This window comes from Loxodonta africana, chromosome 7 (assembly GCF_030014295.1).
Source record: "Loxodonta africana isolate mLoxAfr1 chromosome 7, mLoxAfr1.hap2, whole genome shotgun sequence".
Lineage (NCBI taxonomy): Eukaryota > Metazoa > Chordata > Mammalia > Proboscidea > Elephantidae > Loxodonta > Loxodonta africana.
In genome coordinates, this window is record NC_087348.1 from 113,122,103 (window position 1) to 113,136,059 (window position 13,957).

The 13,957-nt window shown below is 39.6% G+C and overlaps 1 protein-coding gene across 4 annotated transcripts in view; it reads left to right on the forward strand.

Annotated features, from left to right (window-relative positions):
* Positions 1 to 13,907, forward strand: part of MED17 (mediator complex subunit 17) — a 33,017-nt gene extending 19,110 nt beyond the window's left edge. For 3 of the 4 annotated variants that reach the window (XM_010595391.3, XM_023554718.2, XM_003415587.4), the window contains 3 exons: positions 2,567 to 2,684; positions 5,762 to 5,921; positions 7,195 to 13,907. In XM_010595391.3, coding sequence (XP_010593693.1) covers positions 2,567 to 2,684; positions 5,762 to 5,921; positions 7,195 to 7,406 — 490 coding nt within the window. In that variant the 3' untranslated portion in view covers positions 7,407 to 13,907. The remainder of the gene's footprint in view (positions 1 to 2,566; positions 2,685 to 5,761; positions 5,922 to 7,194) is intronic. The other variant, XM_064288824.1, reaches the window with a different exon arrangement.
* The last annotated feature ends 50 nt before the right edge of the window (positions 13,908 to 13,957 follow it).

Consider the following 13,957-nt stretch of genomic DNA (forward strand, 5'->3'; position numbering starts at 1 on the left):
ATTGGGTAATAGCCAGGAAAAAGTGTTTTTGGCCTGCGTTTGAGCCTCTTTGAAATTTAACAGCTGACAGAATGTAGCTGAGTCCCCTTCCCTAAGTCAGTCTGAGTGAGTCACTAACAAACATTTATCAGGATCTGTGAGTGCTTTATATTTTTCAAGCTTCACTTGCTCTACTTATTTCAGACAGACCTAACCAGGCACAGTGGGTCTCTCCAGTGAGCAAAACACTCTGCAACACACAAAACTACCACCCTTAGGTAAAATGGGCATAAAGTACATTTATAATGTTATTTTTTAATGTGGAGATTTTATTTTTTTAATGAAGAATAGTAGGTGATGGTAGTTAAAGAAAAAAAAAATCAAATAGAAGATAAAAGAGAACACAGTGCAGAAAAAATGTCTTCAAATTTCCGGGAAAACATGGTAGAATGAAGCTGGATCATAGAAGTTTTTCATCCCCTGTACCCAAAGAAATAATAAAATAATGGGAGTGACTTATAGGTGGGGAATTGAAGAGTGGGTTTTAAATATACGTGAAATAAGTTTGGCCAGAGGTTATAACCATTAATGCTATGTAGTGGGAAAATAGGGTTTCATTTAACTATTCTAGACTTTGTTTGTTTGAAATTTTCCATAATAAAAAGCTGAGAGAGAGAGAGCACAGAGGAAAGGAAAATGAAAAAAATCAGCATTAAATTGTTCACACCTAGAACTAAGATGAAACATCTATGCGACTATGGTTATAGGACCCAGTATAAATGTTATAAATTTCTTAGAAGAAAAGTTAGTGATAGTACTTGCCTTGACAGAAACAGGACGGTAGAGGAAGTAGGAGGAGGTAGTACACCCTCTCCTCACTTACTGACATGGTGAGGTTCCAAAGACCAGGTCATTATGTGAAAATGGAGGATGACTACATCATGTAATGGCCAAACCACTGAGAATCTTGGCTCAGCCAAGTTGACACATAAGCTTAATTATCACAGCTAGCATTACTCTCACCTCGTACCTCAGCATTCACTATTGCCAGATGTACATTGTTAGTGAACAAATTAGTATTTTTTTTTAACTCTTGTAAATATGAAATGTCACATTAAGAGATCGTAGATAAGTGAGAAGGTGTATAATGTTCTCTTTTATAGCTGAGGTCAGCTGATGCTATTTAAAATTGAAGATAATTCTTTTTCTCACAACTTTATCCCTTAGTCCCTCTTCAGAAGCAATAATTTAAAAGTTCCTTATACATCCTTCTAGGAAATTCTGTGTGTTTACAAGCATATGTATTCCTCCGCCCCTCCCCACCCCTTTTTTACACTGTACCTTGCCTCTTTTACTCATTAGTAGTATATTGGTGAGTAAGCATTCCTTATCAACATGTATAAGCCTGCTTTATTATTTTTTACAGCCTCGTAGTGTTCCATTGTATATACCGGAACTTTTAGTCAGTTTTCTATTGATGATCATTTAGCTTGGGTGCAGGAAAGTGATTTTGTACATGTGTGAATGTATGTATAGGATAAGTTCCTACAAGTAGAGTGATGAGAATTCCTGTTCCCTCCCATTTGTTTAAAAAAAAAAAAAAAATTGCTTGGATTTATAAATCTTTCCATTTAAGTCTTCTGAGTTTTGTTTTTTTAGAATGGAATATGAAAATTTTAATTAATCAAAATTATATTTGTATGTAGATAATTGCCAAAATGCAAAATTGGAGAATTTTGTGTTTCCTGTGCAGATCATATGCTAAAAAATAGCAAGCTGGTTTGGCAAGAGTATGATCTACATGTTATTCATTAGCTATTTTTTAAGTATCTCTGTTTGACCTAAGCCAAGTTAGCAGGTGTGCGTATTCTGGATTGTTTCCCGATTATTTTAGGAGGAAGGGGTAAGGGATTAACAAAACCTTTCCCTTTCTACACAAGAATATGACTTCTGGTTACTTCTTTACCTCTAGTCCCGTGGTAACCTGATAAGAAAGATGTAACCTACAATACCAGGTGATACTGCGTGTGGTAAAATGATGCCAAATTTGTAAAATATATCTGGACTGGGAGGAATTAAAAATACCTGATGGGGACATCTTGGGCTTCCCTGGATAGGGTGACTCTTAAAACTGACATGTTTCTGATGGGGACCCTGGAAACCATGCCTGTGGAGTTGTCACAAGGGTTCTTAGCTCCTATGTGGAGTGAGGTTTCTAAATCAGGGCAGGTCTTGCACCTATCCAATGTGGATCTCATCTCCTTGCAGCTAAGCTGTGCTGCTGCTGTGTAGACAGCTGTGTGCCCTTCTGCAAGGACTGCCATAGAAGAGAAGCAGCTGAGGCTGCCCTGTGGCAGGCCACAGTTCCTGTCCTGTATCCTTCTCAGTAACCTGGTGCTCACTGTGGCCTGTGGTAGTGTTGCATGAGTATGTTTAGTTGATTCTAAAAAGACCTCTCCCCAACCATGGATGTTGGAGTAGATAATTATTATTGTTTTCTTTTCCTTTGATGTAAAGAATCAATGTCTGTGGCATAGTATAAGGTAATTTTGAACTTTTCTAATGTTTAGTATTTGTGTCTGTAAAGGTCTATTCAGCTGCAATTAAATATTGGAGTTGAGCAGATCCGCGTGGTACACAGAGATGGAAGAGTAATTACACTGTCTCATCAGGAGCAGGAGCTACAGGATTTTCTTCTGTCTCAGGTAATAGTTGCAGACCCAGCTAGAGGTTTTGAGCCCCTTCCTCTCATAACCATGTCATAAATTAGTTTTTTGAAGAACACCTTGGGCAGGAAATAGTTAAAAAGTATTCTGAATAAAAACTAAGCAAAGCTAATAAAAGATTTTAATGGTTTTATGTAATAGGAGGAAATGTACATTTTGTTAGAAAGTGACAGTGAAATAAGCAGGAGTGTGTGTGTGTGTATAATAAGACTGGACTCTTGACTGATAAAATACTGAAAACATGCCAGTTATTCTTTGCACAGTTCAAATTTCTCCAAGGGAAATTTGCTTTTTGGTCACATCGAAATCAATTCTTGCACTATTCAATGATTTATAACTAAGATTTAATTAGGAACCAGATTATTTGGTATGGGGATTTGTTTAAAATTATCTCTGAATTGTAAACTTGGGTAAGTCAAATAGTTCTGTGGGTGTCTGTCTTTAGAATGGGCTAGCTAGTATCATGTAAAATGCCAGCACATTCACTGTTCATCTTCCATGGAGACTTTGAACATAGTATAGTGAGTACCAGTATACCCCTCACTTAGGTCTACCAGTTGTTACCATTTTCCACAGTTACTCGCTCTGTCAATCTTTCTATCTATCTATCTGTCATGTATCTGATTTTTTAAAAAAACTTTTTGCAGACAATATAACACTTCACCCATAAATACCTCAGCATGCATCTGTGGAGTAAAAATATTCTCCCATGTAACTCTAATGCCATTGTGACTTCAATGAAAATTAACAATAGTTCCTTCTATGGAAGCTTTTAACTTCAGCTCTTAGAGTATTAGATTATATAGGAGAAAAAAACAATTTTTTCTGCCGTTTTATTTAATTTGTAGTGTATGTTTGATACCTGTAGTTTAATTGAAAGTGTTGATTAACTGTCCCAGATTTCTTTCCACTTAGTTTGTGTTTAAGATTAAGAACCAGGTCTGAGACTAGCAAATTTTTTTGTTTTTCATATTTACCAAAGTTTACAATCCCTTCAGGACTACGTGTTAGTAGAGAAGTATTAACCCAAGAAAACCAGAGAAAGGAGGATCCAATACAAAACTATAATGGCCATTCTCCATAGTAATAAATGGGATATTTTAACCTTAATCTTTAAGAAAGAGGTCCTCATATTAAGCGGCAGTGTGGACAGTGCTCTGGAGTAGGTGTTAGGAGTTCCAGTCCCAGCTCCTCCTCAAACTTGGTGTGTCACACTGGACAAATTTGTAAAACAAGAACAATATTTTTCCTGTCTCCTTCCTGGAAGATGTGATGATCTGGTGAAATACTGAATTATGGGAAAATGCTTAATTATGGAAAAGAGTGTATTTTTGAAATGCTAGTGTAAGATATTTTATTTTCATATCACTATTGAAAATTCAAAAAAATACCAACACTTTCCACCCTAAAAGCAATAATCTTTTCTACTGATCTGCTTCTCTGGTGTCATGAAAATAAAACGCATTTGTGAGGCATGGCAGCCCAAGCTCTTGGTTGATTACATCACAAATTAGCTTTGGTCAAATTAAACACAAAAAGTAATTATTGTTGGGAAGTCTAATGAGCAAGGCTTAGAAATGGATGGAGACCAAAGAAAGCTAGTGAGTGAGACCCACAGCCCGGAAATTCCACTGTTTCCCGCCTGGCACTCCTGCCTTCACCACTGGTGGCAGAATGCATTCTAAATTGTCCCTGAATATCAGCCAGGGTCTTAACAGGAAATAGACACACAGAAGGATAATTCCAGAAGAGTCTAAGGATCTACAGTTGGTCCACATTATTTGCAGATTGCGTATTTGCAAATTTCCGTACTTGCTAATATTTATTTATAATCCCAAAATCAATACTTGCAGTGCTTTTGTGGTCATTCACGGACATTCACATGCACCCAAAACCCGAAAACTTGCTGTGGAGTCGATTCCGACTCATAGTGACCCAACAGGGTAGAGTAGAACTGCCCCATAGGGTTTCTAAGGCTGTAATCTTCATGGAAGCAGACTGCCATGTATTTATCCTGTGGAACTGCTGGTGGCTTCTAATTGACAACTTTTTGGTTAGTGGCCAAGCGCTTTAACTACTGCACCAGCAGGGCTCCTTATGTGCATGCACAGATCAAAAAAAACCTGCTGCTGTTGGCATGCACAGAGAGGTGAAAAACTTGAGGAGCCCCATGTAGGTTGAACCAGCCAAACCAAAACCAAACCCAGTGCCGTCGAGTCGATTGCGACTCATAGCGACCCTTTAGGACAGAGTAGAACTGCCCCGTAGAGTTTCCAAGGAGCGCCTGGCGGGTTTGAACTGCCGACCCTTTGGTTAGCAGCCGTAGCATTTAACCACTACGCCACCAGGGTTTCCTGTAGGTTGAACACAGCTTGGTATTCACTAATTCAGTGTTCGCAGCACTTTATAGAATATAACTAATGCGAATAACAAGAATCCATTGTATTTAAGGTCTGGATGTAGGAGAACCACAAGGGGTAGTGCAGTAACTTGCTGCTAATAGTACCAGGCCCAAGGGACTTAGTAGGTACCAGTCATAGGTCCAAAGGGATAAGGACAGGGAGAGGTTATAGGAACCCTAAAGGGAAGAGTCATGTAGAATAGGCCACCTTTAGAATACCAGTAGTTTGTAGTCGGGGGGCATAGCCAGCTGAGATAGCCTCACAGGGAGGCAACCAGGGGAATCAATACCTTGGCCTCACTCTCTTGCCATCCTGTCACGGTTCCTGTTACCTGAACCCAATCTGAAGCCAGAGGGCAAGGAAGCTGTGCCAGATTCAGTGATCCAGATGGGAGTCTCCAGCTGGCCAAGTTTAGGTCACGTGCCTGTGACCCGCTGCCAGTGGGCAGGGAAAGGCTAATTTAGCTTCTGCAGTGGGAAGTGGTGTCCTGTTGTCTCCCTCCAATACTCACCCAGAGGAAGATTCGCCAACACGAGAAAGGGTACCTGTGCTAGACATTGAATACCCCAGGTTTACTTTGTGATCATTGTGCCAAGTCACTGCAAAGTAAATATCCCTGCTGATTGTCAATAAAGTTTCCTTTTTTCTTCACAGATGTCACAGCATCAGGTGCACGCGGTTCAGCAGCTAGCCAAGGTGATGGGATGGCAAGTACTGAGCTTCAGTAATCACGTAGGACTGGGGCCCATAGAGAGTATTGGCAATGCCTCCGCCATAACAGTAGCCTCCCCAAGTGGTGACTATGCCATTTCAGGTATTGTCTGCTTGTTTGAATGAGAAGGGACCATTGGGAGTTTGGTCTTAACATTTAGCTTTGATGGTTACACATAGTTAAAATTAAGTTATCTCTGTAGTAAGTGAGCTAATGTACTATTTATGCTGAGCATTTTTATGACCATAGCTATTATTCAGAGCAAGAGGTTATTACCCCTCTTTTCAGTAGTTATGAAAATTGTTTTTAGCAACATAGTTTCCTAGGAGATAGACTGAAAACTGCTGTCAGCATTGTTAGGCTTACAGTTTTAAGCCTTTAATTGATTAAAGATAATTAGCTTTTTAAAAATGTACTGCTGCAAATATGCAAACAATGATACCTGATCCTAAAGATGGTAAAGGGATGGAACACAGAGGAGAGCTGTTTTATTAAGCACCTAGTAGGAGCCCTGATGGCACAGTGTTTAAAGCGCTCGGCTGTGTACCAGAAGGTTTGCAGTTCGAGTTTACCAGCCGTTCCTCGGGAGGAAGCTGTGGCAGTCTGCTTCTGTAAGGATTTACAGCCTTGAAACCCTATCGGGCAGTTCTACTCTGTCCTACAGGATTGCTGTGAGTCGGAATGGACTCGATGGCAATGGGGTGAGTCAGGTACTTTAACAGACACCTGCACATACATTATCTAGTTTAAACTTAGAGTGCTTCTGGTTTTAGTGTGATCTTATCTAAATAACTGCCCTAAATACTTTGAAAATATTTGAAAGACTAGGTAGTTAGAAATGTTTTCAAACTTATGAATCTGCAGGTTTGGACATTGCTGGGTCTTTATAGATAGAAATTTCAAAATCCTGTTTTCTTCTTTCCTGAGTAATAGTTTAAACTTTATTAAAACCTAAAGTTCTTAATTCAGGTTAATCTTTCCCTTATCCCTCCCAGTCCTGATTCTGAATGGTTGGGTTTCATTATATAATAGGTGTATATTAACAAACTCGTTGAATTACTAAAATATCAAATGAACACATTAAAAAAAATAAGTTGGTAATTTCCTGAAAATATATAGGACATTTGACTTAAACCAAGATTCAGCTCGCCTAATTTTTATAGTGAAAACAGTAATTGATGAATATTTATACCAGCTGTATAAATTAGTACATGTTTGCTTAGCATATTAAAACTGAAAAGCATTTTTAAACAAGAATGTTTAAGTTGGTAGGCAGACAAGGTTTTTGTATTCACGGTAGAATGAAGTTGTGAAAATTATCCCTGGTTTCTAATTTGGAAAATGAGTGTGTTGATATTTTGGTTTTGTTCCACAGTTCGTAATGGCCCTGAAAGTGGCAGCAAGGTCCTGGTTCAATTTCCCCGTAATCAGTGTAAAGACCTCCCCAAAAGTGATGTTTTACAAGATAGCAAGTGGAATCATCTTCGTGGACCTTTCAGAGAAGTTCAGTGGAATAAAATGGAAGGTCGAAACTTTGTTTATAAAATGGAGCTGCTCATGTCTGCACTTAGCCCTTGTCTACTATGATTTTTTCCAGAGCAGTTAGAAACTTTGACTTGAGATGTTTGCAGCATCAACTAGAAGCACAAGGAAGAGAACCCTTCCAAAGGAGTATTGTTTTTAAAAATGATAACTAGCAAATATTTACCTAGCATTTTGAAATCTTTCACTTTATAAGTGACAAGTGCTTTGAAATGCTGGTATATGTACAGTTACAGTGTATGGAGAGAGGTAAAATGATACATTTTTGTGTGTGTATGCAGTTAGTCTGAACATTTTACTAACTCATGTCTTTGAATTTGCTTTTTCAAATATTTGTTCTTTGATGTTGACATCGAACAAAGTTAAGTGATTAAAAATCTCCAAATACTTTCTGAACTCTTAATTATCCAAATGAATTGTGTCCTTAACTGACTGGTCTCATTCTACTTACTGTTTGTGAAAGGAATTGCTTGGGAACATTTAAAAAGCCTTTATGACCCAGCTTTCTTACAGGAATTTACTTAGACTGAGACCTTTTCCGTGAAATGCAACAAAGTACATGCCAACACAGGCACCTTCTGTACCAGAGCTATAAAAGTGTGCTCCTGTATTAGTAATGAATTACCTCTTTCTCCAGTTGTCTTTTTTATGCATGCCTGACTCGACTTCTCAGCAATGGGTTTGGTTTTTTTGGTTTGAGACTAGCCAAGATAGATGCTTTGAGAACTTCACAAAAAGTACCCTTTGAAGGTATGTATAGTTGAGAAGTAGGCAGTTGTATCTGTAGGGCTTTCTTGTGTCCCTTTTTGACCTGTTCTCCCACTTTAAAGACCCCACTCTCCTTGAGTCACTCAGTGCATGCTCATTTGTAGCTCTCCTCTGGGGTTTTCTTTTCCAGCCTCCACCCAGTGCCTGGGAGTGCTGCTTACAATTGAAGTCTTTGGTCCTATTCTTACTCCATGAGCTCTCTGCTTTTTCAAAGGGAAAGTAACTAGTGGATTAATGGATTATCTTTTCCCAGTAACATGTTGGGACTTCATGGAAATAGTGCCCCAGTCCTAAAGTGTGCCTGAGGAATTTCTGAATTTCTTTAGTGAGTGGTAGATTTAATCTTACGAGCCTTTTGGTACCACTGAAAATTTTATTATATGGGGCTCTCTGATTATGAGTAAGGCCTTCATTTTTAAAATAGGCATTCTATTTTATTAATTCATAAGATCAGTATGTGAGGTAATTTTTTTTTTAAAGTGCCTCTTTATTTTTTTCCTCTTTTTTTTTTTCTTTAAAAGAAAAACAGCTTGTAGGCAATGAAATACCTAACACCTTTGTTGAACTATGTTTTTCCTCCTTCTGATCAAGGTACTGCATCTTTCTATCCATGGGAATTAAAGGAAGTGGCATGCTTGGGCAACTAATCATTATTTAAAAATCTTTAGTGCTTCAGAAATTATGATGGCTTACAACATTTGCCTTGGCTAATTTACTAGGCTAATCTGTACAATGGAAACTGTGGTGCCACAGTGGTTAAGAGCCACAGCTGCTAACCAAAAGGTCAGCAGTTCGAATCTACTAGGTACTCCTTGGAAACCCGATGGGGCAGTTCTACTCTGTCCTATAGAGTCTCTATGAGGCGGAACCTTCGGCAACAAGTTTTTTTTTTTTTTTTTAATCTGTACAATTCTATTCAAATAAGGTCTTTTAATAGCTTTCAAAGGTTCACATTGTAGTGTACTATATCCCAAACTTAGTGAAGGATCAATTTTTGTTTTTTAAAATTTCCATCCACTACAGATTGATAACTTTGATAAAATACAGTTGCGATGTGATAGATCACTTTTATATGGTCTTTCTTTCCATGGTCTTATAACTCCCACCAAACGACTGTGTGAGGCTGTGCCAATGAGGTGCTTGTGGCCCACCAAGGGGATTGGATAACTTGTGAATAATGGAAATAAGGTACATGGCACCCTTGTTGGGTGGGACCATGCAGATAAGGTATATGGAGCCTAATGAGGGGATTGGTCAGTTTTGCCATCCCACTAGGCTTAAAATGAGCTATCCTAGAGGTGGAAAGGGGGGTTCTCACTACCACCAAGAAGAAGAGATGAGCAGAGTTGTACCCTTTGGATCCAGAGTCCCTGTACTGAGAACCTCTTAGACCCATGAGACAGAGAGAGAGAGCTGTAACGCCAGAGACAAGATGCCAAGAAGTGGCAGCAGAGAAACAGGGGCAGCAGAACCAAGAAACTGACACGAGACAGCGTAGTGGGCCTCCTGGTCCAGAGAACAAGGCAGTTAAAGTGGATGTGCCAACCCACAGAGCGAGAGAGCTGAGTGCCTTCGAGCTGCAGCCTACAGGTGGAGTAAGGTGCCTCTGGGCACTTATTGGCAGAGCTAAAGAGCTTTGTAACACCTGCCTAAGCAGGGCAGAGGCCAGGCTCAGGGCCCAAAGGCCTGAGAGAGGCCTGTCTGCAGGCACAGCTAAGAAAAGGCTGTCCTGATCAAAAAATGAGTCATTCTTAATCCTGAATTGTAACCTGTTACTTCCCTAATAAATCCCATAACTAACGGTGAGTATGGTCTGTGAGTTCTGTGTGGCCATTGCAATGAATTATCGAACCTAGCAGAGAAGTTAGAGTGTGCAGTGGGAGGGACGGCCAGTGTCAGCACTGGTAAAAAGGTTGGAGTGCGGAGGCACGTCTGACCTCCACCTCACAGACGTCAGCCTTGGGTTGGTGATGCTGATAACGACTCTCCTCACCCCTTGTGAAGTTAGAGGACAAGGGCTACCACTGCCACCACGCCATTTCTACAATAAAAATGAATTTAAAAAGTGAAATTTGTAAACAGATACAAAACATATCCCTTTTATTTCATTTAATAGATACAAAATTACTGTCAAATTGATATAAAAATTCTGAATCTTTTCTCTTTCTATGCGTATCTGTGGACCAGTAACAGTTCACGAACCAGGACCGCCCTTTGAGTAGCACTGTTGGTAAGACGTGCACCTGGTCTTTTTCCCTGGGGTAGCTGACCATGGTCATGATCTGCATTTCCTTCATGTCTTCCTTTCTTCTGATTTTAAAGTCATTGCTTAGTGACTAGCCATTAACCACTTATAAAATAGCAGAAACTAAAGCAGGGCTTCGAACTAGTTCATTCCTGCTCTGACCCACTGCTGAGAATTTGCAATTTCCACCCCAGCTGTACTGAATCAGAATCTACATTTTAACAAAAGCTCCTAGTGATTTCTTACGTATACCTGGGTGTCTTGTTAAAACGTAGACTCTGATTCAGAACACCTGGGGTGGAAATGCAACTTCTCAGCAGGGGGTCGGAGCAGAATGAACCAGTTTGAAGCCCTGAACTAAAACAAGTGTGGGGGAGATAAGGGAGCTTAGTTGCTGTGCCAGCAGCTCTTGTGCCTTATGGTTTATTTACCTTTTCTACTTACCATATCAACCTGAATTACCTGGAGTTGGGAGCATGTGCTGTGGATCTTGGGAAACAAGTTGGAGAAAATCAGTTTGTCCCCCTTACAAGTATTTAATTATCAGCAAAAAAGCTGGGTTTGAATGTTGACTGTCCATGAGCTTGCGAGGTTACCCCTCTCTGGACCTGTTTCCTTATGTATAAAAAGGCGACCAGGATGCCTCCTCTGTTAACTTCAAGGGTGTTTCAGAGGTTTCGATATGGTTGGTGACACGTGTTAAAATCTAAAATGCTATGTAAATATAAAGCATTAAGCAACTGTTTTCTAAGGGTCTAGCCAATTATAAGTTAGGAAAATCGTTACGACTCTAGCTTTATTTTTTTATTAAGAGAAAGCCTTTCAGGATGTCCTGTGTTTTTCAAATGTGACAGATGTTTTGTATGTGGTGGAGACAGTGAGTGCTGTTGTGGGTATGAAGATTTTAACTTTTGCCAGTTTATTTTTAAGGCCACGCCCTCTCATAATCTTCCTGATTGTCTTTAAACTTCCCTGCTCCTGTTCCTCATTTATGACCTACACCCTTGCGGCTAAAGCCATGTTGAATCTCACTGTAGCATGGAAACTTCTTCCCAAGTCTTACTGATTTTCCAAGCCTTATTGATGGCCAGTCACAACTGAAAAACTCCATCTTTTTAGGTAGCACCATGGTGCAAGCACTACTCAGAAAGCAGTGACCATAGCTTCAGCGTTCTGCAGTTTGCTTTTACCTATTTCCAAGTCCACTTCTAGAAGTTTATCATATAGAAATACTTGCACTGACTCATAAAATGACCGAGATCCAGTGCTGTGGAGTCGATTCTGACTCATAGTGACCCTAGAGGACAGAGTAGAATTGCCCCATAGGATTTCCAAGGAGCAGCTGGTGGATTCGAAATGCCAACCTTCTGCAAGCAGCCGTAGCTCTTAACCACTGTGCCACCAGGGCTCCAAGGATCATTAAAGCAGTCTGTAAAAGTAAAAAATTGAGACCAATCCAAATGTTCTTCAGTAGGAGAATGGCTAAATAAATTATGCTAGGACCCCCGGGTTCAGGTGCTTATTTGTATTTCTCTGAATGACTGAGGACTTTTTCTACTCCCACTCTTCTGGCCCCCCTTGCTTAGGAACCAGAACAGCTTCCATGTTATACTGTCTTCATTTCCCTATTTACCAGTCGTGAATGAGCCTCTTGCTGTTATAGAAACATTTGTTATATTACAACAGACTGTATTTGGCTTGAAACTTGATAGATGAGGGAGAAGTTTGAGATACAAAAGTAACATACAATCTGAAAAACTGATAATTTAGTGAGTATGCCAGAGAGATGAAGCCAATGGCAGAATCTTTAAGCGCCCCCAATCTGGGCCTCTTGAGACCAAACAGACGTAATAGAGATGTGTGATGTGTTTGGTATTTGACGAAGCCTCACTCTAAAGCTTCACCATCAGATTTCTTTGCTGGAACACCATCAAATCAATGTGATACCCCTGGTTATCTCATTAATCACGAATTTTAAATTGTCATTTATGCATTGTTGACGAATGAAAACAACTGATTATTTAATAAATTCATTTTGTTTAATAGGAAAAAACCTTTTTAAAACATGAGGTACCTAAGGAAAATACTAAGACAGAAGTGCCTGAACAACCACTGGTCTGTTGCAACATAGGGATTTAACCTACCTGTTTGTTCACTTTGTAGGAGCAAATCTAAACCTAAAACTTTGGACTAGCAATGCACTCTCCTTCTGTCATGGATTGAATTGTGTCTCCAAAAAATATCTGTTGACTTGGCTAGTCCATGATTCCCAGTATTGTATGATTGTCCACCATTTTGTCATCTGATGTGATTTTCCTATGTGTTGTAAATCCTACCTCTATGATATTAATGAGGTGGGATTAGTGGCAGTTATATTAATGAGAAGAACTCAATCTATAAGATTAGATTGTGTTTTAAGCCAATCTCCTTTGAGATATAAGAGAGAAGTGAGCAGAGAAATGTGGGGACTTCATACCACCAAGAAACAAGAGCCAGGAGAATAGCATGTCCTTTGGACCTGCAGTCCCAGCACTGAGAAGTTCTTGGACCAGGGAGGATTGATGACAAGGACCTTCCCCCAGCGCTGACAGAGAAAGCCTTCCTCTAGAGCGGGCACACTGAATTTGGACTTCTAGACTCCTAGACTGTGAGAGAATAAAGCTGTCCACTTGTATTTTTGTTATAGCAGTACTAGATAACTAATTCACCATCCCACCCCAAAACATTCAATATCTGATGAACTTTACATAAAAGCTTGATGTGCCAAACCTGCCAATATTCTTACAATTCCTGAATCCTCTGAAAGAGGAAGAGATTCTTAGGAGAAAGAGCTGAACGCATTAGCTCATAACAGGAGTAAGCCCTTGGTTGAGAGCCAGTCTGGTGGAATACAAAGTTTGCCCAAGGCTTTTATTTATGTGTGTCACTTGGAATAAAAAGTCATTTTTTAGCAAACAATAATGTATCCATGCTATGGATTGCATCGTACAGGCATTTTAAGAAAAGTGAAGAATAGAGACACGAAATAATGCCCAAGATACATTAGGGGAAAAAAGCAAATTGTAGGATAATATGTGTAATAGAATTCCATTTGCCTAAAAAGAAAATAGGTTAAATAGTTGTGGTGTATGTATAGACAGATATGTTCATATATGCATAAAAGTCAAATTTAACCACTGGGGATGAAAGGAAAACTTTCACTAACTTTTACTTTATATATAGAGTTAAGAATCATTTGAATTTTACAGAAGGATTGATCACTTTTGTAATTAAAACCAACCCAAAAGACCCATCTAATATTCAGAAGGCAATGGAAATAGCGACCTCAGGAACTATGTTCTCCAGAATTGGAGAAGCTGACAGCTGGAACGGTTCAGGTGCACAGAGAGGCACCCATAATACCATTGCGGTATGGTGGATTCCGACTCATAATGAGCCTATAGGACAGAGTAGAACTGCCCCATAGAGATTCCAAGGCTGTAATCTTTGTGGAAGCGACACATCTTTCTCCAGCCCTGACTGAAAAGAATCACCCAGAGCCTCTGTTCTTAGCAAGGGTGGGTCCACACACAAAGGGCCAGGG